This window comes from Hesperophylax consimilis, chromosome 7 (assembly GCF_061612785.1).
Source record: "Hesperophylax consimilis isolate HC1 chromosome 7, BYU_Hcon_1.0, whole genome shotgun sequence".
Lineage (NCBI taxonomy): Eukaryota > Metazoa > Arthropoda > Insecta > Trichoptera > Limnephilidae > Hesperophylax > Hesperophylax consimilis.
The window spans coordinates 36,969,435-36,994,759 of NC_142842.1; the positions used below are offsets into that span (position 1 = coordinate 36,969,435).

General features: G+C 33.0%; 1 protein-coding gene across 1 annotated transcript in view; it reads right to left on the bottom strand.

Annotated features, from left to right (window-relative positions):
• LOC149422704 (uncharacterized) overlaps nt 1-25,325 on the bottom strand; it is a 307,515-nt gene that overhangs the window by 138,961 nt on the left and 143,229 nt on the right. The window contains exon 4 of the mRNA XM_089633466.1: nt 9,455-9,650. Within this exon, the coding sequence (XP_089489592.1) occupies nt 9,455-9,650 (196 nt within the window). The remainder of the gene's footprint in view (nt 1-9,454; nt 9,651-25,325) is intronic.

Below are 25,325 nucleotides of genomic sequence, written 5' to 3' on the forward strand. Positions count from 1 at the left end.
TAGCTTCCTTGTACCTTTTAAAATGTCTGCTCAGAAGATTCACATTTCTGAGGACAAACTGCCTCCTGTTTTATATTATGTTTTTAGTTTTAATATTCTTGTTTTGTTCTGTCCTGCTGTTATTGTTATTCTCAGTTTTATCATCACTTCGAATAAACAGTGTATTTAGTGTTTAGATCTGTATTGAGTAAGGTAAGCTGTAATTTTAAGAACATGACCACTAATACTAAATTACAGTTTTTAAGTTTGTTATAGTTAAGCGCACTTGAAGTGAAATGATACTAAACTGCGTTATATAAATGCCATGTTATTACTATTAATATCACTGTACCGGACAGCAGATGGATGTACCTAATAATTATTAAATAATTAAGAAAATGAATATTCTGATATCACACATTTTACGATGAAGAATCCTTTGAGGCTTATCTCTCACGATGAATCATCTTGCTAAGAATTTAAGGCACCGTACACGTGTCATATCGCCAGTTCAAGGATGAATTACTCGCACGACAAACCGTGGGACCTCAGTATATGTTTAGATTTGAGAATAATTGCTCCACATTAACACGTGTAGAAATTGTTGAATTCGAACCCAATAAATACGCAAACAACTGGCCCAACCAGTCAGTTGTCCGACGACATTCGCAAGTTGTGTTTCTTTTCAAATCCTTACCCAAGGTACCCCCAGAGGAAACCGGCATTTAAAGTCACACACATTTAATGTCACTGGCGTAGGTGTCCAGTACAATCACATTGTTTCCCCTCAGGGGTAGGCAGAGAGGAAGGACCGCAAAAAAACCCGGTCTTGGCACACACTCCTTACCTCGTTCACATTCATACATCGTATCACACATTATATAATACTCTTCTATTATTCTGCCTCTTGACATCGTGCCATGTTTTATTTGGGCGTCCCCTTCTACCATTCAATTTTGCGTCATATATTCTCTTTACACTCCTTTCTTCGTTCATTCGCTCTATATGCCCAAACCATCTGAGCGTCCCTTTCTTAACCTAACATTCCATTTTCACCTTTTTTCATACGATCGTACATCATTTACCACACATATGCCTCAAGGATTTCAGGTTCCACAGCATTAAGTCTTCTTTCGTCCTTGCTCTGCCAGTTTCATGCCTCACTGCCATACATTAGGGTAGGTACCAGCACTCTATTGTAGACTGCTAGCTTCGCATCTATGGACAGTTTTTTTGCTAGCGCCAACCGCGTTCAGTCCTCTATTAATAAAGTTACCTGCATTTACCCTTCTTTCAATACCTCTGTCAGCCTTCCCATCTCTTGTAAAGATACTTTCTAAATACCCAAACGTCTCCACCTGCTCCAAGTAATAAACATTCAAAACTATATTGCACAATGATTTCGTACTTCACTTTTTACACACAATGAAATAAGACTTACTTTTACATTCATCCTAGACACGAGAGACTGTGGTTCTTCCATATAGTTAGTGTAAGTAGTAGTAAAATGGATAATTATTTAGATATTTCCAGCGCCACAACAAAAAATAAATCTACAATTACACACGCCCGCGTGCGACTATAAATCAAAATACTTGTTGTAAATTCTTATTTGATTTACTGCAAATTAATTTGATATTTCGCAACATCAATCGGAAAATATCCGGGTAAATTTAAAAATGTTGTGTTTTGAGTTAGTAACACAGTGAATTTACATAATATTATAATAATGTTTGGCCGTATTTTATAGCATAATTTTCAGTAGTACAAAAAAAACAGCCTCTCTAAAAACAAATCACTTCACAACCGTTAAACACATTAACTGTCACACATTGTATAAAGAATGTAAAAGTCTGGATTCGAGTTGGTACAGATTTACTGTATTTTTCAATTGGTTGTTACCGCGTGAATTTAACACGAATTCTATAAAGTGATGTTTTTTTAATAGAAGGTAAATATAAATAATAGAAATCAACTTTAAAGATTTATATAGCGCTGACAATGAATTCAAAATCTCATTTTTTGTTGTCATTCTGTTGGAATTATTAACTGAAATTTTTATTATATAAACGAGTTGAAAAGTGAGATGACAATTTTCTTGCTGATTCCCTAAATAAGGAATGTTTGAAAAATTCACATTCTCTACAATTTTCCGGCATTGGAGTAAATACACGTGTTTTTTCCACTTTCTTTATGTTTGAAATTAAAATATTCCAATTTATGAATATAAAAGTATATTTCAAGTACATATATCTAAATGGTAATCTTATCTAGTTTCTAAAAATGGTATTTATTTTAGGGAGATCTTTATAAAGAAGAAATATATAACACATTAAAAATAACTGCGAAATATTCCCAAATTCCATGAGAAATTTCAAGTTTATACAACAGATAAACAAGCCTATTTGGATGTGTAAGCAGTTTTTTTTTTTATAGTGAATACCTCACAAGAGTCCCAACTGCTCCCGTCTGGAGCCAGTGAGACTATGGCATCCCCAATTGGGGGATGTTGTGAGGCTGAAGGTAAGTGGGGAAGGGAAAGAGGAAGGTGGGGAAGTACCTGGCTATTCAGATCTAGTCACTAAACACGGCTAAAGCCATTTGGAGCAACGTTTCAATTCTGAATGGTGGTCTTACACTAGGGCGATACTGGTAGTATCTTCCACTCTGGAACGTGCCGCGAATATACTATATATTATTTTAATTAATTAATTGTGAAATAACACAAATTATTAATCAAATAAAATTTATTTGCGCACGCCGGGTTCGAACCCGCGACCTTCGGAATGGCAGTCCAATGCGTTACCACTGGACTATGCCGGCCATCAGCAGTGTACGTATCTTCCAATGACCTATATTATATATATACATACTGACATAAAATATACAATATTTTCATATTTACGGTTGTTTATCAAATGAATAAAAATTTTATCATGATTTTTGTAACTGTAAGTTTATGTTATGTAAGTAGATATTTTTGATTTTTCCAAAGAGCATACCGGTTGGGTGTTAAACTTAAGGCAATGTACCCCGGAGTGTAACATCCGAAATCGGGTAAAATCACACACTTTACGTAGATGGCGACAGGTTCCCGCGCCATCTGTCTGTTTTGAATTATACAAAAAATAAATTGTTTTATTTTATTTTTTGAAGTTCAGGCACAAATATTAAAATGTTTCCGTCACAATCTAAAGAATTTAATTTGTCACATTTTACAGTAAAACCAACCAGAAAAGGGTTCACAGTTGAACTTTAATGTATTTTCACAGGACTCGATTAAAGCAAAAGCCAAGATGTGTTCTACAAGAAAAATTTAATTAAATCACCCTTAATATTTCGAAGCAATCAAATTTTCAAACCAAAAATACATAATTTTGCATTACTCCTTTGCAAACGCGCGTGATTTAAGACATAATGTCTTTGAACTCATATTCTGCCTTTATCTATTTCAAAAGTCAAAGATTCAATAGACAACTCATTCTTCGAATAAAATACTAAATGTAATCTACAGAAAGTAAGTTCGTTTGGCTTTTGAAATTGTGTCTATTCAGCAGATTTCATCCCCAGTAGAGAGTGGCCTTCTGCCTTCACAGTCGAACAACTCCAGCATGTGATATTACCGGCAAAGTTCTACCTGATTAAGTTATTAAATTGTAACAGACTCCATGGAGGATTTACTGGTACAAGGGAATAAAGCCCCTCGCCGACAAAGGATCATGCTTTCAACGCAATCTACACTTCCCAACGAACTCACGTAAAATATTGCACAAACTACGACATTTTTAAACTTTTTTTTTTGAGTTTTCCATGTCATCTATGGGGGTGTTATATGGAGGATCATTTTGAGGAGCAAAAGGAGAGAACATGGGTCTTATAAAGATCGAAAACCGAGCTGTTGAATTCAATCATGAGTCGAAGAAACCTCCCGTTATCATATGATAAAGGTCAGCCGTATACAAATGTTGGCTGCGCGTTTGGCGTGTTTCTGGTTTATGCACCGGCGCCAAAGGAACCAATGACGATAAAATAGTTATACAGTTTTGAAAATACAATGTAAAACCATGGTGAACTTTTTTTTTCGTAGAATTATGGATTACTCGTACATTCTCAATATTTTTATAGAAGATCAAAAATTCATTTAACATTTACAATATTAAGGCAACATGTGACCTATGTAGCTGATATTACAATATAAAGGCAACATGTTGCCTATGTAGCTGATATTACTATATAAAGGAAACATGTTACCTATGTATCTGATAATACAATATACAGGCAATATGTAACCTATGTAGCTGATATTACAATTTAAATGCAACGTGTTAACCTACGTATTTGATATCACAATATAAAGGCAACGTGTTAACCTACGTATTTGATATTACAATATAAAGGCAACATGTCAACCTACGTAGCTGATATTACAATATAAAGGCAACATGTTACCTATGCAGCTGATATTATTTTTCAAAATATTTGAGAGCTTAAAAGCAGTAATAAAATATAGGATTAAAAGCTTGGAGAAACGAAAAGCTACGGCAGATATATTTTATTCCTTGAGATTTGTTCCGTTAACCCAGTTGAAACCGACATGATTTACGTTTTCGATTTGTCAACAGAAAATACTGAAAAAGGTTGTTGAACACAACGGCAAATACGGAAGTAGAACAAGTCAGTGAAATAAATCTCGAACTTATTATATTAAATTTGTCCGTTCTGTGAAATGGTTGAGCAATTAAACTGAACGCGGTTTAAATCAATAACGCGTAGCAAATTCCCACTTTGCTAATATAATGGCCCACGATCACCGAGAGAGAAACCATTTCGTCATTGAGTTTACAATTGAAGCTTCATCTATTTTAAGACATCGTAAAATTTTATTATTTTCCATTGTAAAAATTCTAACCGCAAACTGTTTCAATTGGAGCGCGTTTTGCTTTAATTTTGAAGCTTAAATTAAATCTGGTGTTATATGGAATGCTTCTCTTTCTCACAAATTAAATCTGGTGGTATATCAAATGCTTTTCTTTCTCATAAATTTAACCAAAAGAGAATATTTTAACTAATCAGGCCTCAGGCATATGCTGTTAAAAGGTCGGAGTATTTACGATTTGTAATGAAATTAAAATAAATTCAATATTTCTAAACATATCCGAAATCTAAAAACGGTTTTTGAAAGGTGAAGAAAAACGCTTTCAGAATGTATTATTAGAAATAAAGATTTTTTTTGGAAACTTAAAAAAAGGGTTCACTTTACTAAACCAAACTAAAATTAGTGATAACGAAAAAATATATAAAATCAAACTTATTTTGTTAGAGTAGTGTATTTCAAAAGTTAACGCAATCTTGTGATTTTGTCGTTTTGTATAAAAAATAATTAATACAAAAATCATGAATCACAAATGTGCACACTATAATTCTTCTATGGTTAACTTCTAGATATGAATATAAAATGTGTTGTTTTCTCTTCCTAACACTGTTTATTTCTCCCCATAACAGTAAAGCTTAAAGATTCTTGCTGCAGAGTCTCTATCTTCTATTTTCGTGTCACCTGTTCCTATACTTCATTTTACTTAACTTAACTTGACTCTATTTTTGTAATATTTATATTTTCTGTAATACCTGCATCAACTGTAAAGCGCCCCTGAGGTGATATCTCACAAAAGCGGCGCTATAAAAATTATCCAATAAATAATAATAATAATAAAATTTCAAAATTTGTCAGTCAACCTCAAAATTTTCCAAATTTTCTAACTAAGGGTATTACTTATATGTTACCCAAAAGCGAAAATATTAATAATCCTTCTCAGTACAGACCCATTACATGTTTACCGACAATATACAAAATTTTAACCTCTTGTTTAACAGATTTAATATATACTCATTTAGATGAAAAAAATATTTTATCTGAACAACAAAAAGGTTGTCGCAGAAAACATATGGGATGTAAAGAACAATTAGTTATCGATTCTGTAATTCTAAAACAGATTCAAACTCGAAAACGTAATTTACATACTTGCTATATAGACTACCAAAAGGCTTTCGATAGTGTCCCGCACTCGTGGCTGATCAAAATATTAAAAATATATAAAATTAACCCCATTATTATTAGCTTTTTGGAAAATATTATGTCCTTTTGGAATACCAATTTACTTATCAATTTAAAAGGTAAGAAAATAGTAATACCGGGCATTTCAATTAAAAGAGGGATTTTTCAAGGAGACTCATTGAGTCCTCTTTGGTTTTGCTTAGCATTGAATCCTCTATCTAAAATGTTAATTAAAAGCAAGTTTGGAATAAAAGTTAAGGGTAATACAAGGGAGAGTAGTACAATTTCGCATTTATTATTTATGGATGATATAAAATTATTTTCGAATTCTGAACAAAATTTAGAGAAAATGATCGAGGTAGTTAAAAACTTTTCAGATGATATCAAAATGACATTTGGTTTAGATAAATGTAGAACGATCCATATAGAGAAAGGCAAAATTGTAGATGGGGACGAGAGTATATTTAGAAATTTCCAAATTACTAGTATGAAAAGGGATGAGGTTTATAAGTATTTAGGATACCCACAATCAAATAGATTAGACCATAGTAGTATTAAAAATGATATTAGGATTAAATTTCAAACTAGGATAAGGAAAATTTTAAAATGCAATCTATCTGCTAAAAATTTAGTAAAAGCAATAAATACTTGGGCAATACCTCTATTAACGTACTCATTTGGCATAATTAAATGGTCTAATACAGATTTAGATAACTTAGAAAGATTAATTAGAACTACGCTAACAAAGTTTAATTGCCACCATCCAAATTCAGCTATAGAACGAGTTAATTTACCTAGAAATTTAGGAGGTAGAGGTATAGTCAAAATAACTTCTTTGAAACATAATCAGGTAGAAATGCTAAGAACTTTTTTCCATAGGAAAGCTCATAGCTCAGAAATGCACAAAATAATTTGCAAGGCAGATAGAAATATTACACCTTTAAATTTATACGATGAGAATGCCAACATTTTTATAAATCCCAACCAGGAATTATTAGATTCCTGGTCAAATAAAATTTTACACGCAAAACACTTCAATTATCTCAACCAAACGTATGTTGACAAAATTAAGTCAAACAAATGGTTGAGTATTGGAGAGTTGAGCGCAGAAATAGAAGGATTTATGCTTGCAATTCAGGATAGAGTCATTAATACTAAAAATTATAGAAAGCATATAATCAAAGATACAAATCAAATTGATGATTTGTGTAGAAAATGTTTGGCTTTTCCGGAAACTATAGAACATATTATATCGGGATGTTCTATATTAGCACCGTCCGAGTATACATTTAGGCACAATCAAGTTTTAAAAATAATTCACCAAAATTTGGTAATTAAACATAACTTGATTGACTGCCGTAATGTAGTACCATATTATGAATACGAACCAAATTCATTTTTAGAAAACGAATTTTATAAAATATATTATGATAAAACTATACTAACAGACCGAGCGATTAGTCATAATAGACCCGATATAGTTTTACATGACAAAATTAAAAAAATAACTTATATCATTGATGTTGCTATTCCAAATTCCTGTAATATTCAAAAATCTGTTAGTGACAAAATAAGAAAATACACAGATTTAGGAAATGAAATAAAAAGAATTTGGCATTCTCAGACTATAAAAATATTACCATTCGTTATTTCGGCTACTGGCATTATACCTAGCTCTCTAATTAAAAATTTAGGCGTATTAGATCTATCAAAAAATTTATATATAAAGATGCAAAAGTCGGTCATTTTGAATACATGTAGGATAACAAAAGATTTTTTAAATATTTATGTTGAGGGATCAGTAGGATTTATAGGCCCTGTTAGAAGTTCTACCGAGCCGAACCCTCTGATATGAAAATATCTGGAGACGGTGAATTTTTTTTCCCATTTGATATCTGGTGATTTGACGTGTTGTTGTTCTTGTATTGTTTTGTATTTATTTTACTTATATAATGCACTTACATAGTGTTGATTGACTAGCTGATCATTTGTGGAAAAGTGAGTGGAAGGGTTAAGTTTTTCCTTTGGGGAAGACTTAACCCGGACAACTAAATCGGAAGTTTAAAAAAAAAAAAAAGAAGACACAACGATTTCTGTTAGACCATATGAGTTGTTCCCAAAAGCGAACAAAATAGCTTGAAGGGTTGGATGATGATCTGGCTTGTAGATAGCACAGATCATCCAGGGAATATAATATTTCCCTATGAAAATATATTGTGGATTAATAAACTATCTCTGCAGGGAGAAAAATAACAAACCAGTCACCAAAATACAAATGAACAGAAAAACTCACCCAAGAATGGCATTCACAAATGGAGGTCTTCTATTTTTGTCATCAGCTTCGGTTTCAGGCAGCAATCAGCAATCACTTTGCATTTGCACTCGAAAAGGTTATAACCAGCTCACAAGAGAGAAAAATTATTAATGATAGAGATGAATCAGCACATTCATCGTAACACACAGTGTCGAATTTGTGACATTTTATTTTGTCAAAAAATATATATTTTAATTATTTTTATCTTAAATAGACCTCTTTTGACGAAATATCATGTCTAGGATGAATCTACTGAACAGATGTAACAGGTGACCGCAATTTGGTTATCATTCACCTGCAGAGAAAATACTATGCGAAATTGACAAGAGATGTCGCTTTTTGTCTATTCTATTTTTAAAAATTAATTAATTAATTATGTTTGTATATTAAAATAATTTTAAATTAAGTTTTAAATCTAATGCTTCTCCAAGGGTTAAGTACAGAACACGAGGAATCTAGACTATATTATTATTATTATGAAGGGACTGTGCCTGATGTGTATCTTTTGTCGTTATTGCTGTGAGGTTGAGCGCAGTGTTAAATATTGTTTTAGTATTTTAAGAACAATGAAAGCATTCGATTGTCACGAAACATGTTACATTTATTATATTTTATGTAGATTCACCATAGGGAGACGCTCAATAAACGGAACCACTAATTATACTCTAGGATCCACCCAGATCAAACCGAGCTTAGAATATAATCCCCTCTTTAATTTACGAAGTAGAGTTCGGTAAACATACCATTTTGGGTTAGTTGAGGCAAGGTTAGAATTGAAATAATTATCTATACATAGTTACAGTCGTTATTATCAACCAATCTGACAAACTGAGAGTTGAGAGGTTTAACAACGATGTTCTTAGATAAAATAGTAACAGCAAATTTCAACAATTAAACATACTATCATAAAATTGGCTCAAACAACAGCCACGGTGTTGCCAACGATCGTAAATTACAAGGAAGCCTTCTTGGGCCTCTCTTGTTTTTTGTTAAATATGACCATATGGCTGGTCTGAGTGTATTGGAGACTGACTTCTGCCACCAGTCTGTCATCATTGGTTTGATAGTAGCTTGACTAGAGAGTGAGTGGTATTAAGAATGGGTCCTACCTGTCCAGGGTCAGTTCTTCCAGCTGGTTGAGGTCGCAGGCGATGTACTCCAGAGCGGCGTCCGTGATGCGCGGGCACCAGCTGAGGTCCAGCGCACGCAGGCGGGGCAGATTCTCCGCTACCAGTTCCACGCCCTCGTCAGTCACCTTGCTGCATCCGGATAGCGACAGCACGGTCAGGTTTGGGAGGGAGTGAACTGAAACAAATAAACACTACTTTTTAATACAATACCAAATCGAATCCAACGATAAATATCGACACATAAAAAAATTTGTAATAATAATATCTAATTATACTCTTCGAGTCCTAGATGGACCGTATCCTTTTCTGATTTTTCTGTTTCAGATTTTCGTTTAGAAATCGCTAATATGGTCTTCAATAATTAAATATTACAATTTGAGGTTTTACTCAATATAGTTATTCCGAAAAATAAATAAAAAATAATAATATCGCTCATTTTAGACCCCTGACACAAATGTTACTGCTATATAATAAGAAAGTGTGCTTTGGTAGATATTTTCATCGATAGTTTAAACATTTTCAGAAAAAACTGTTATTGCGCAAGAATATGGGACCTTTTTTGGGCTAGTTATATTTTACGTCTCTCTTTGTGTCTCGTGTGTCTTGTGTCTCTTATGGCTCTTATTTCTCTTGTGTCTCTTTTGTCTCTTGTGCCTCTTGTGTTTTTAGTGTCTCTTGTTTCATTTGTGTCTATAGTGTATCTTGTGTTTTTTGTTTCTTGTGTCTCCTGTGTCTCTTTCTTTTCTTCGTTTCTTGTGTATCTTGTGTCTCTTGCTTCTCTTTGTGTTATTTTATTTGTGTTTTTAGGAATATTAGCTTTATATTTTTAGATATTATGCATCCTTTGACTGAAGTGTTTGAATGAATCTTTTTCCTGATTTTTTTTGTTGAATATTATCGTTTGAGAGTCGTTAATATTGCATTCTATGTTCAAATATTAAAATTTGAGGTTTTACTCATTAAGTTATCCTAAAAATTATAAAAATGTTAATCCTAAACTTGTAGGATGAATATGTTGCACATATTCATCCTACAAGTTAAAAAAATATAAATATATTTATCCAAGACAATATCCAGATTGAATTTAGTTCACGAAAAATCTTGCATAAATACAGATATCAACCAATAAAAAAATATGCGTTAAGGCGAAATAGGTAGACTTGACCTGAAATTTGGCATTTTTGAGGCCACTTTTAGACGTATGGACACTTTTCTAGAAAAAAACACAAATTGATTTCGAAAGATCGTTATTTTATCTTGTAAAGTAAGATGTAAAATTTTGAAAAATAATATTATTTTCATATCATAATAAAGTGTTACCGTTGGACGATGCGCAGATTTGTTGCATTTTCAAAGGTGAAGTTGTATTATACAACAAATATTTCAAATCATATAATAATACAGTATAAACAATCAATAAATTATCTATCATATGTATGTATAAGAATTTTGTTTTTATTTCAAATAAAATTACTAATAAATAAATCCGAGCACGCGTTTTGTGACGAAAATCCCTCAATTGGACTATTTATTTATGGTCTTACAAATTGGTATAGTTCAGATTTTTTTAGAAAAATAATTTACCAAGACATTATTGAAACATTAAAAATAATTTATGACCAAAAAATATATTCAGTATATAATAGTAATTAATTTCGATTCGCGTTTGTTGTTTGTTCATTGTTTATGATTATCCCGGCGCAAGCCGAAATTTTATCACTCTCCGCTGCGACAGGGCGGCGAGCGGATGTCTATTCCACGCCAGTCTACTTGATAACATTTTAAAGAAATTCCTCGCTTAAAAATGAGGAGGAAAATACCCTTGGAAAAAAGTTTTATTAGATAGCACAAATTACGACATCAAAAACGTACGTGGGAGATATATTTTCAGAAAAAACAAAGGTTAGTGATATTTAATTATCCGTGTACATTGTTCGTACTTATATGCTACAGGGTCGTTCGAAAGAATCAGTCAGAATAAGCACATATTTTTATAACATTTGGCGATAATTTTGTGTTGTTTAATTTCCAGGGAAAAGAATCAACTATGGACAGGAGTTTATGTCTGTTATCGTTTTTTCATGTATAAATGTTAAAACTTATGCCAAAGTACGTGAAACTGTTTGTGATTGGTAGTCAAAAAGTGACACGAACCAAATGAATTTCGATTCGTGATGTGCGATTCAAATCATTTTTTTGTTCATAATTTCTATTTTATTGTCCAATTCACTATTACATTGGTATAATTCAACATATTTAATGTTTTTGTGTTACTTTTTGTCAGTTTCATAATGTCATATTGTGAATTGAGCTTCTTGTTTTAGGAAAAAAAAGAAGGTTATTTTTGACATACAAACCTATGATTTTTACTCATGAATTTAATAACATTTCGAAAATTAGACGAGTCAGGTCGCTCCGTTAATCATGAAAACAAATACATGAAAGCGATACAATATTATGCAATCGCATAACTACATATGTAGGTAGGTACCGTAGAAAATAGTTGGAAATAAAACCTAGTTTTAATATATAAACTACTTCAGTTGTAAGGAATAAACCCTCTTTTCAATGTCATACATATCAAATCAAGTAATACTTTGAAGATAAGTATTAGAAATAAAACTTACCGGTAATACCTTTCGGACAAACGAATAAATAAGTAAAACTAAAGATTTTTACTCACCTTTGGAAAACTCGTGTAAAATATTTAAAAAAAAAACAAATTAAACAAATATTTGAAATTTTTTTAAATGTATATTTATATACCTACATATTTTATATCTACCATGTCAACAAACTGCATTTGTATTTATTTATGTTTACGCACTCCGACGTATAATTTACAAATATGTATGTAACTACTTATAAGGAAGAAAGCTACAACCAAGAATTAAACAACAATAATTGTTATTTCATCGGAACCATGCTGTAGTTTTCACTGCCGCGCGAGTGTACGGCTCGCAGCGGAATGAATTCGGTATTTCTGTCTCGGTCTAAAAAAACGTCCGATCGCGAGATCGTCTTCTAACGAAATTTGAATTCTCGTCCGCTGGTTAAATCGCCTTAAGAAAATGAAGAAGATGTTGGTAGTTCTTAGTCGAAGTATTTATACAGTTAAATATGACCGGATTAAATTATTCAAAAAGTAAACCATTTTTATTTATCTGAAAGAATCAATTTTTGTCAAATCTTATACTATTAATGAATTTCAACGGGCCTGAATTAAACTACATCATCTACATGTCGGTGTAAGTTATGAATATGGCTGAAGGGTGTGGGGTAGCCAATTATAGCAATATATCGATTCTAGATGGTTATTTTCGTACTCCGTAGGTTTTAATTAAAAATATGTGTTATATTCATGAATACAATTTAAACTTTTGAGACCGCAGAATTAACGATTCCCAGTTACAGCTTCTGTAATTGTTTAACAGCGAGCAATTACACGTTACTTTGCTTATATGTTTGTCCTTTTTAGGTTACAACTAAAAAAAAAATCGTGACTTCGTTAACTATCCCGCAGCGAAGTGGGGGAGTAGGTAGTACCCAAAATTACTATCCTACTTATATTAGCTTAAATACTTGACATATCGCTTTATTATTTTACGCATTTCTGCGCAAATAAATATGTTACCATCATTAATTGACTGAATAATTGGGATTTCTATAGGTATGATTTGAGATTTTCACGGCCAAAAGTATTACAGTGATTTGTTTCAGTTTCAATCAGGGCAGATATTTAATGAGGATTACACATCTGCCCTGAAGATGGACACTGCAATGATGTCCGAAACATTGGCTAAATAAGGAGGTAGCGCAACATGGCATAATACCCCAAAAACAAATCACTATAAAGGGATTTCAATAGTTTAAAAGCCCATAAGATAAAAAAATGCAGGGGTCGTCGGAAGACCCACTTGGTTACAGACGTTTTGTTTGGAATCTTGGCCTGTCAAGAGTTAAAGTATTGAAGGTTGGATAATAATCAAAGCCAACAACTAACGATTTTAATCAGAATTTACTTATAAACAGAAGTAGAGAATCTAATTTTGCTCTTCAGTTATAAATTGATTTACATATATAGAGATAAATTTGGTAACAGTATTTGTACATACACTACAATGCAGTCATTCCTGCTACGAGTAGTACACTCATCTCCTGACAGATTTTCACATAAAATAATTTAGGTAACACAAAACTTCCTAACATCCGAAAAAAATAAATTTCATATTTTACAGCGTTGAAATTGTATTGCCCTCATATGTTAAGTTTCCAATTTTTGTTTAAAATTATTGTATTTAAGTCTTCTACTGTACTGAATCAAATTACTCTTTAAAAGTGTATGCATGCGTGTTTCGGAGGATACATTTTAACACAGGTGTTGTGGAAGATATTTATATTGGCAAATATGTCTACTTAAACAAACTAAATGATTTATCAGAAATATTTATAAATTACAATGAACAAAAGTCTTCAAACAGACGTAGTGTACAGTGCACCGAGTTTAGTAAGGCCTTTGATCAAGTTCACAAAAAAATTTAATTGAAAAATTAAGAACCCTTGGAATATATATTATAATTGTAATTAATTGGAATATATGACCAGTCTGAAGATGGCCCTAACAGGCTGAAACCGGTCACGGTCAAATAAAAACAAGTGGAAAAAAGTTTAAAATTGTGTTCTTTATATATATTTATAATGGAATTCCACCACGAAATAACAGTTTCAAATATTAAAATATTAACCCTTGGAATAACGGGGAATATTTTGAGATGGTTTGAAAGTTATCTGCACAAAAGAAAAATATCAGTTATATAGCGAATGGCAGATTAGACGCCATGGATTTAACGAACCTTATTACTTTGCGTGAAGACAGACTGTTCTTTATAATGTTCCAAAGTCTGCTAGTAATTATTTAGAAAATTCGCCCATTCAGAGGCTACACAGACTAGGTAATAATTATAGTTCAATCGACGATTACCGCCACCACCAGTGACCAAACAATATATTAGAGTAATTGTAACTGATTTATTTTTTCTTGCATGCACACTTTATCTTTTTATAAATTTTTCTACGTTACATAAAATACCCAATCGGGCGTAATAAATGCTTGTAATCAACAAGTTAAGTTATGTTCTGTATAATACCCGATCTCTCAACAATAAATTTTTAGTATTTATTTTACTAACATCAACAATGTTATTAAATATTGTTCCGCTACTGCTTTCATAGTACCTATCTTATACTCTTATTATTATTCATTAAACATCTATTACTTGAATGTACAACTCTCAGTGATAACTAGTGTTGTACCTGCTTATATTGTCCGTACTCGGCCTATAATGCTATGTGATATACACTCATTATTGTACTCCTGATTAGCTTACCTTAAACATTGTATATATGTAAAAGCTTTTATGGCTTAAATACATAAATATATTTTTTTTTAAATTATGGAGGACATTTGTTTTAGCGTGATGGACAATATTTTCACAATATACCATAAATTAAAAAAAATATTAAACACGTAACGATACCTTCCGTAAAATACATATTAAGGCATGGTAACACTTTATGACAAAACAAAAAGCACTCAAAGTTAATAATCCTACCAAAAATGTCAACACATCATTAAAAGTATTTATTTCTAACAAGTTTATATCGTTTTTTTATCAGATTTAAGAAATGCGAAAAAGCTATAAGCCAAACCATTTACACGGAATACATTTTTTCTGGACGAAATAAGATGGTAATGTCTACAAATACTATTACCCTAATAAAAACTCATTGAATCATCAATCAAGCTAAAAAAACTCAATCTCTGACTGGAAAATCGGACCATTTATAAAACTTTTGGTAGATAAATGCGTTGTAAAAGCCCCAGCGGCGGAGCTCGGAAGCTCGCTTCATTTCCGGTGGACAACCAAACTGACCGGATATTGTTCGTGAACGGACTTGGCGCCAACCACTGCCCTCCGACGTGAATCCCCCTTGTCGGTCAAAGGACTGACTGTGCTGCTATTATACTGGTCTACTCAAATTAGTGACCCGTTTGATTTTGCGTCCGTATTTCGAAGGACGATCAATGGATTAACGTCAGAAAGCTATTACCTAGATTACAGAACGTAAATTTACAGTTTTGCAGAGGATTTTGTGTGTGGCCTAGATACTAGGTAGTTTGGAGCTTACGGCATCAATTCCAAAACGCAATTGCTCAATAAACAATTTTTACAAAGTAAAATTGCTGGAACATTTATATTCTAGTAAGTACAAGCATTAAATCAAGGCAATGGTGTGAACCCGTTTCGGTATAAAATATTTTCTTAAAAAATTACCGGTCGTTTTCTTACTTATTTTTTTTGGTTTTTGTTTTCAAGAACTGGAGTGGACATCTCTGCCAACTTTGCCAGATGCCGATCGGATAGGACCGACTTCGATTTCGTTGCTTGGGGACTTATGCATGGTTCGGGGTAATGTTTTGAGGTTATGAATTCTAATATACCTGACAACTTGGTGCAATTTTAAGGCGGAAATAAAATTATTGTATTTTATTTGTTTCACCTGATCGCGCGATGTTTTCTTCGGGCGTCCTCGACTTCTTCAACTATTCACTTCCAAGTCATACATTCTCCTTACACTTCTTTATTCTTTCATCACGTACGCCTCATTTTACCACAGATGATAACTTGATTCATATCTTTCTCAGGCCACCCTGATTTTTCCTACCATCCACTTCACATATTGTTAAAAAACTAAATTCTGTCAACTTAGATATGACTCTGTGTCTCATTCCACTTTTTACTATATATAAATATAATTACATTTATAGCTTTAATTTGGCTCCATGTCTCATTCCATTATCGAGATTCGAACCGCTCTCTAAACACTTCTGACACTAATAAGAACAAACTTTGACATTTTCATCGAAATTGGTCGTGGAGTTTTGAGTCTATAGGGAACAAACAAAGAAACATCATATTTAAAAATTGTTCGTATATTAACTGCTGTACAGTCATCCGATTTCAGAGAAATGTGAATGTGTCCCATCTCTGCGCCCGTACGTGATTGCCGCTAGAAGTTGTATATGTCCCATGTCCGCGCGCGTACGTGATTGCCTCTAGAAGTTGTATATGTCCCATGTCCGCGCGCGTACGTGATTGCCGCTAGAAGTTGTATATGTCCCATGTCCGCGCGCGTACGTCATTGCCGCTAGAAGTTGTATATGTCCCATGTCTGCGCGCGTACGTTATTGCCGCTAGATGTTGTGTATGTCCCATGTCCGCGCGGTTACGTGATTGCCGCTAGAAGTTGTATATGTCCCATGTCCACGCGCGTACGTCATTGCCGCTAAAAGTTGATAGAATGCATTATCACCGAGAACGAGTTTATCTGCCGGGTTACAACTGGATCGGATATAAGAAAGTGGATTAAATTTAATTCATTCATTCATTACCGAAAACAAAAGTGATATTCAAATATTTATTATTATTATTATTATTTAAAAACATGCTAACTTAAGCCCTTCAATAACTTTTCCTTAGTTAGTTTTTTTTTTAATTCTATGGGATGGTTTTCCTGAAATTTGAGAAAAGTACTCAACTTTGGACAAGAAAGTTATTTCTTTATTAAAATATGAAAGATAAAAAAGTATTTGAGCTTTAACTTTTGGAGCCTAAAAGCGAGTGGCCGTCTCGTCCTTATTTATGATGACTGTCGTGAAGAAAAGCCTGCCTTTATTTACGGGAAGGGATTTGGCTGAGGAGGTCCTTTACGGTAAATATGAATAGGGGAGACATAAATGTCGATTTAGTCGAAAAATAAACTACCTTATTTCGTTATGTGACAAAATCTCAACGAAAAATACTGAGAGAAATTTTTTTACGGCCAATTTTTTTTTTAAATAATGAATGTTTTTGAAATCAGTTGAACGTAAGTCTTTTGTGGATGGAGTCAGTTGAAAGTAAATCTATTGTGGATGGAGTCAGTTGAATGATGCCACTGTTGAAAGGTTTATTTTATTTTATCGCATTTGGTTCAAACATCAGAAATCGGTTCGATATCAAAAGTCAGCTTAAACGCAGGTACCGTCTAAAGGAGTACCGTAAAAGGGGGTGACGTTGATCAATTTCAAACTAAATAATTACCTCACATGCTTTAGTATGGAAATACATGTATAAATATAAAATTAGATATATGTTAGGGGAATCCAAAAAAGTGTGATCAAGTCTCCTTTCGGAGTGGGGCAACTTTGATGTACCAATCTTTGTAAGCTTATTAAAACGCCAGATACTCCCTCACCTTCATTTTCCCTATCTCCTTCCCTTCCCCACTACCTTAAGCCTCACAAAATACCCCGATTGGGGATGCCAAGGTCTCACTGTCTCCAAACGGTTGGGAGCAGTTGGGATTATTGTGCGGTATTCACATAAAAAATAAGAAACCAACTAATCTGATACTTATTTTCGATGCAATGAAAAAATCATGCAAAATAAGAGAGTTATTTCTCAAGTGGTAACGAGATTTCAGCGATGATCAAATTCGCACCCCAATTCAAAAAATGCCTTTTATTACGGAAGCTAAAATCAATGGCAGAATGAGAAGCAAGTAATGCCAGCAATTGAAAAACGAAAACCGCCAATTTTTAATTGTTGTAGGCAATGAGGAAAAAAAAAATCTTATAAAAGTGTATTTTCAAATATATTATGTACCAACGTTAAGAAAGGGTTAATACTTAACTGGTTTACATGGGTCAAAATAGACCTGGACAAACATATGACCGACTGTAATACAAGAGTCATTCGTTATTCATACACCCCTTGCCCAGTATTCCCCAGTCGCACGTAGTGCCACCGAACCCTGCAATGTAGGTGTACGCGCTCTTGGGTCAGATTTGACCAATGTATACCTTAAGGCCGGGTTATTTCACAGAATTTGAACAATTCGTCAAATTTCAAAGTTGATTTTCAAGTTCTGTGAAGGTTCTATTAAAGTTATATTGTGATTTCAGTTTTGTGAAGAAACTGGCCAATGATTACATAATAATAGAATTGAATAAAAACTTCACAGAACTTGAAAATCAACTTTGAAATTTGATAAATTATTCAAATTCTGTGGAACATCCTTTTCTCAGTGTACCTTTTTTCCCTCAAAAAAGGGACAATAAAACAAACATTATGTGCACCAAATGTTAAATAGTATTTTTTAAGTTCACTGAAAATGTTTGTATCTTCCAATTTTTTAAAAGTTTGAGTTCATATTCAAAGAACTAACTAACTAACCATCACGCTGTTTCCCGCAGGGGTAGGCAGAGAGGACGGAACGCCAAACAACTCAGTCTTGACACACACTCCTTGCCTTATTCACATTCACACATCGTATCATAAATACTTTCATATTATTCTTTCAATTTCAGTGCCGGCAACCCGGGCGTTTATTTATTATTAGTTATGTACATACATGATTTTTCTCCTTACCCTCCTCACTAGACAAAGTCTGTTCTGAGGCTGGTAACTAACAATTTCTAATTACATAAAAACAAATAAGTGGTAAAGAAAAAAAAAAGAAATATCTATATTATAGTAAAAATAATAATAAGAAAATAAGAGGAAAATCAGAATTTAAAAACAGAGTACAAAAAAGAAAATATATAATTTTAGATATTAAGAATATTACTTATCTCTCTTCTTTCTTTGACATTCAACCAGTTTAAAAATCTTTTGAATACCCAATTCAAATTATTAGATGCGACGTAGGTCTTTGTTTGGGCTACAAACTTATTGAATATATGTGGTGCCAAGTAAGATTCATGTTTTTTTGCAAAATTCGATTTGATATATGGTACTTGTAGTTGATTGTGTGTGTTTGCTCTTGTGTTTTGCGAGTGAGTTATGAAGTGTGGTGATATTTTTATGCAGTTTTTGTAGATGATCTTCTTTATGAATAGTTTATTTATGTCTAATAGGTTATTGTTGATCATTAGCTGTTCTGTCGGATGTAGATAAGGCTTTCTAAACATAATTCTGATTATTGTTTTATGATTAATTTTAAGTGATTTGAGATGAGTCTCTGCTGCTGCTCCCCATACTGAAATACCATACATAAGAATACTTTGACAGAGTGCAAAATATATATTTTTTAGCTGAGGTAGTGACATAATGTTTCGAATGTTTTGAAGATGTAAGAGAGTTTCCGTATTTTTTTTGTAATTAGGTTGATTTGGAGATCCCATTTTAAGTTATTGTCAAGAGTTAAACCGAGATATTTAATATTTTGCGCATAATCAATTTTGTCACAAACACAGCGTGAGTTAGTTAATGAGGTAACTGTGCAGGGGTGAAGATGAAGTTGTGGGCGACTATCTGGCTGACCAGCTAATGTTTTACTGAAAGTTAAGTATTTAGTTTTAGAAATATTTAGTGTCAGTAGATTATTTATTAGCCATCTATTTACTTCAGTCATCCCTGTTTCCGTGTGTTTGAAGACGTTTTCCTATGATTGGGCTTTGAATAAAATCACAGTGTCATCTGCATAACTGATTACTTTGTACTCTATGTTCCCTAGGCTTATCTCAGTTAGACTGTTAATGTAGATGAGAAACTTCTGACTCTTGACATGGCCCGACTGAAGTGTTTGCTTCACTTGATCGTGCCATGTTTTCTTCGGGCGTCCTCGACTTCTTAAACCCTTCACATTTGCATCATATATTCTCCATTCACAAACCACGAAAAGAGACAATTATTATTTGTTCTCTACTTCTATTCACTGAGAAAAAATAATTCAGTTCATATTTCGAGAATTATTAATTTTAGTTTATAAGAGAAGTTATTTTGTGTTTAAACGATTTAATTATAGAAATAACAGATTGCTAAGTTCATATCAATTAGTGTGAATAACCATATTATTGGATAATTTCATCACTTGGTGATAAAAATAATATAACAATAAATTTAAATATAAATAAGAAAATATTACTCAAAAAATGTTTGCACTAAATAATTGCATTCGGGTCCAATTAGACCTATGTATACCGTGAATGAAGTCGAAAATATGTCCACAAGTTAAATGTTTAAATGATTCTGCTTATGCACCACTTCGTACAAACACTGTTAAGTAAGAAAACATTAGTTAAAACCAGTAAAATCTAATCTGTTGTAGTTAGACGACTCGTGTCTCTATGTCTCTGTCGTGTCTCCGACAAATAATATGATTTTATAATAATAATTGCCTATCAAGGATGATTTTGATTGTCCCGTCTGTCAAAACGCAGTGAATGAATCTACGTTATGAATGATTTTTTTACGATCAACTGTCGCACGTTCGCTGCGAATCAAGACTTAATGTCGAAATGTATTACACTATTTATCGCCTTTGTAATGCGACGAAAGATGTTTTAATGTTCGACAAGGGCAAATCGAGTGTTCTAGGTGAGATTTTATAAGATTAAATAAATTAAAAAAAAATCAATGAGCATTTATTATTATAAAATACTGTTATTCATTGAATTATTTGGCGGTTAAAAATAAGCCAACATAGCACAGTAGCCTAATGCACCTGAACGGCATTCAGAAGGGTGCGGGTTCAATTTCCGTCAGCGGCATTTATTTTTTCTCAGAAGATGATTTCAATATATATTTGTGTTTTAGAATAATAATTATTTGTTATAAATAAATATCTCCATTCTCAACTCACTGAGTACGTGCGGATACAATATAACAAAACTATGTTGATAATGTCCCTAATATTTATTTATATGTCTTACGAACTAACTATTACATAAAAAATGTAATTCTTCGACAGAATCAGAAATAAATTAAATTAAACGAGAGTTAGCGGATAGCGGACCTGATACGGGGACGAGTCTTATTAGCTGGTATAGTTCATCACTTTAATTTGGTTTACTTCTTGTTTGATCCTTTAATTTTTTTGATGAATTTAAAGAAAAGTAATATATCCAATTCATATACGATTTTATTAATATACGAAATTGATTATCCGTTCAAGAAATAATTTGAATATTTGATCGATTTCAGTCAAATTTTTACTTTTCTTCGGTTTTATCTTTAACTTCAGATTCTATAGGTTTATCTCTTCAGTGATATCATTAAAATGATGGAAAATGCCCGTCGACCAAAAATCATTTTAATAAGGATGAAGTAGTGTTGGGTGGTTGTACGATACGGCGGATCCTCCGGCGAACTGGTGAGAGACGGCAGGAGACCTGCAGAAGTGAAAGGGTTTCCCAAAAGTGGGCTGTAGCACCGATAATATAGAGGTTTGTTCAAAATAATTTTTTTTCGAAAAGTATTTATTTATTCATCGATATCCATTTCTCCCCTTTAAAGTAATCCTCCTCAGATATAATGCACTTATGCCAGCGCTTCTTCCAATCTTCGAAGCACTTCTGGAATGCGCTTGTCGGTATGGACATCAGCTCTTTCTTCGATTCTGACTTTATCTCATCAATTGTGGCAAAACGCTTTCCTTTCATTGGTATCTTCAGTTTCGGGAATAGGAAAAAGTTGTAGGGAGCCAAATCTGGTAAATACGGTGGTTGAGGCATGATTACGGTGTTGTTTTTCGCCAAATAATCACGAACAAGCATTGTTGTGTGAGCTGGTGCATTATCGTGATGCAAAATCCATGATTTGTTTTTCCACATTACGATCGTTTGAGCCGTATTTATTAACGCAAACGTTCCATTACTTCCTTGTAGTGTTCCTTATTAACTGTAAGACCTGTTGGCAAGAACTCATGATGCACCACGTCATTGTAATTGAAGAAAACAGTGAGCAAAACCTTCACATTTGATCGAACTTGGCGTGAGTTTTTCGGTCTTGGCTCTTCTGGCCACTTCCATTGGGATGATTGGGCCCTTTTTTTACAAAAACACTTTTTTGAGAAAATGTAGACTTGCCGAATGCCACAGTCAACATTTTAAGTGTGTTGGAGCAGTTTATTCCATTTTTAACGCAACATTTAATACATATTCTTTGATTCATTTTTTTCACAAGTAAAAAATCGAAGAATACACAAAAACGTGACTAACCTTTTCAGTTGTCAAAAACAAACCACTAATCCAAAATGGCTGGTAATGCTAACATATGATAAACATATGTGTACCAACATAACCAAAAAAAATATCGAAAATCGAATGTACACAGCCCGCGAAAATTAAAAATTCACCTTTTCTTCTGAACAAACTACAGGTTGTCCAGGTGTAAAGTGCACTAACTTTGTGGGGTGATTCCAGATGATTTTAGCAATAGAGAAACTAAATAATTTTTTCGAAATGCCAAGATTTTAAGGTAGTTTTTAGGTAAAAAAAGTAAATTTGCTTAATATTGAAAAATAATTATTCGTATGCGGAAAAATATTTCAGTAATGAATAAAATTTCGAAAAAAGTTATTTTTTTTTTACTTCTACCATCATGTACAATCACCTCACGAAGTTAGTGCATTTTACCCCCGTACGCCCTCTATATATGTATATTTTTTTATGTGAACACCGCACTGCTCCCAACCGTCTGGAGCCATTGAGACAAAGGCATCCCCAATTGGGGTATGTTGTGAGGCTGAAGGTACTGGGGAGAGGAAGGAGATGGAGAAGAGGAAGAGGAATGTGGGAGAGTACTTGGCTATTCAGATCTGGTCACCAAACACGGATAGAGCCATTTCAAGCAAATTTTCAATTTTCAATGATGTTCTTATACCAGGGCGATACTGAGAGTATTTTCCACTCTGAAAAGAATGGTAAAAAGCTCGGAAAACTTATTTATTTGAGATGAAGAATATCTATAAAAAGGTCTGCTTAAACAGTGCAATCCTAATTTTGGTAAACATATTTTTCTTATAGTTTTTCTTTGGTTGAGTGTAACACATTTAGTGAGTTATTTTCACATCTACACATGGAATCCAATAAATAAATCAGACGAAAAACTCCACATTCTTTATTTCTATTTTTCATGCTCACATTCCTTGGGCGACCATTTAGTGAACAAGATTCCAATTTATTGTGTCATTTGGGATTCAATAAAACACTCCCTCTTTTGGCAGGAAATAAATTTAACATTTCATTAGATTTTCAACCGATAGACGTTTATAAAAAGCTCTTTGCCAAGTGTTTTTGTGGACTCCTTTCAAATTCTTCTTCTGTTAACGCCTTCCCTCTGGAACGGATTACAGCTTCAAAACTCGGATGACGAAACTTGGAAAGATATTCAAAATTAAAGTCCATCTTGAAATTCACATAGAAGTTTGAAGACGGGACATCCCCAGGGTTTCCAAAGAAATTATAATGGTAAAAAATTGGATAATTTATACAACGCCACCGTTTTGGTAAAAAATCACCCCAAGGGTGGTATTCAAAAAATTTATACTTTCGATTTTCCTAGTCATTGTATGTACCTACCTCATTACTGCGTTCTGTTTGAGTTTTAACCTTTTTTAACATAACCTTTTTCCTATTTCCTAAGATGAGAAAATGAGGAAATCATAAAAAATATGATTTAACCACAACACGATAATCGACGGTCCGCATCGAAACAGGAATCACTAAAGGGGAGGACTGTCAATATACTTATTAATTATAATATTTATCTTTAACGGCCATTAATATAAATAATAAATTAACAAAAATAAAACTATGCTATCAAAAACATTAGAAGCACCGATTGAATATTTTTACGGTCCTTAAGAACAATGTCGGATGTGCAAATTTTTCGTATTGTAGTGGAGCTATTTAAAGTTTCATTTCTGCAGTTGTACTGTTTTTGAGATCAAAATATAAAGTGTTGTTTGATATACATACATACATATGTAAAAACACTACTCAAGTACATTTTTAACCAGAAATTTCAACAAACACTAACTAACAATAATAATAAAAATAAGATTTTATTCCAGATTGTATGCAGGGGTAGTGCATTGCAATTTATTCCATATTTTAAAATAACAGATAAATAATAATAATACACAGACAGACAATGCGGAATACAAGTGAAAATATGTGCAAGCAGCCGTTTATGGACGATATTTGAACATTTCCCGTCTCCACAGGGCCATAAGGGGGGACTCCATTTAGGCAACCATGGCAGTGATGATAGTGTTATTTGATTGGCGTTATCTACGCCATAAGCTTCCGATGTGGTGGCGGAGAAGCGCTATGAAACAATACACTCGTCCCTCCAGGAACATTAATTGACTGGTTAGACAATCGTACAAACAAAACATAAAAAACTCCTTTGAAAATCACAAGATTTGGACAAAGACACCACAAATACCAGACAATTCAACAATCTGATATTTAACACGAAAAATGAGGGAAACAAAAGACATTTTACCAACAATATTAAGATACGGATTAAAGAACAAAAATGGCTATATTACAAAATAAATTTACCTTAAAAGATTAAAAAATATACCTAAATAGTGATAGTACACAAATGATACACAACCAACCACCATCAATTCTATACATGTCGCTTAGTTTTTATAAGTGCCTTATTTATTTTATATTTATTAAGTCTCTTTGGTTTTATTTTACATCTTTTATTTTATTTAAGTTTGTAACATAATTTCAATACAGTACATTTTTATTTATATACTATATAATTTGTGACACACAATTTTGGGGGCCTCCCAGTGACCAAACTTTAATAAAAAAAAAAGTGGGTGTGTCAAGCCTACGCAAGACAGAAGTGAAACTTCTTTTGTTAAACCGTATGAACCACAATCAATTACGTATTTCACTCTATTACACTCACGACGCAGTATACTAACCAAGCAGCTGATGCTTGGCGTGGCGCAGTTCGCTGGTGTCTGAGAGAGAGGAAAGAAGAGAAGAGAGAGAACG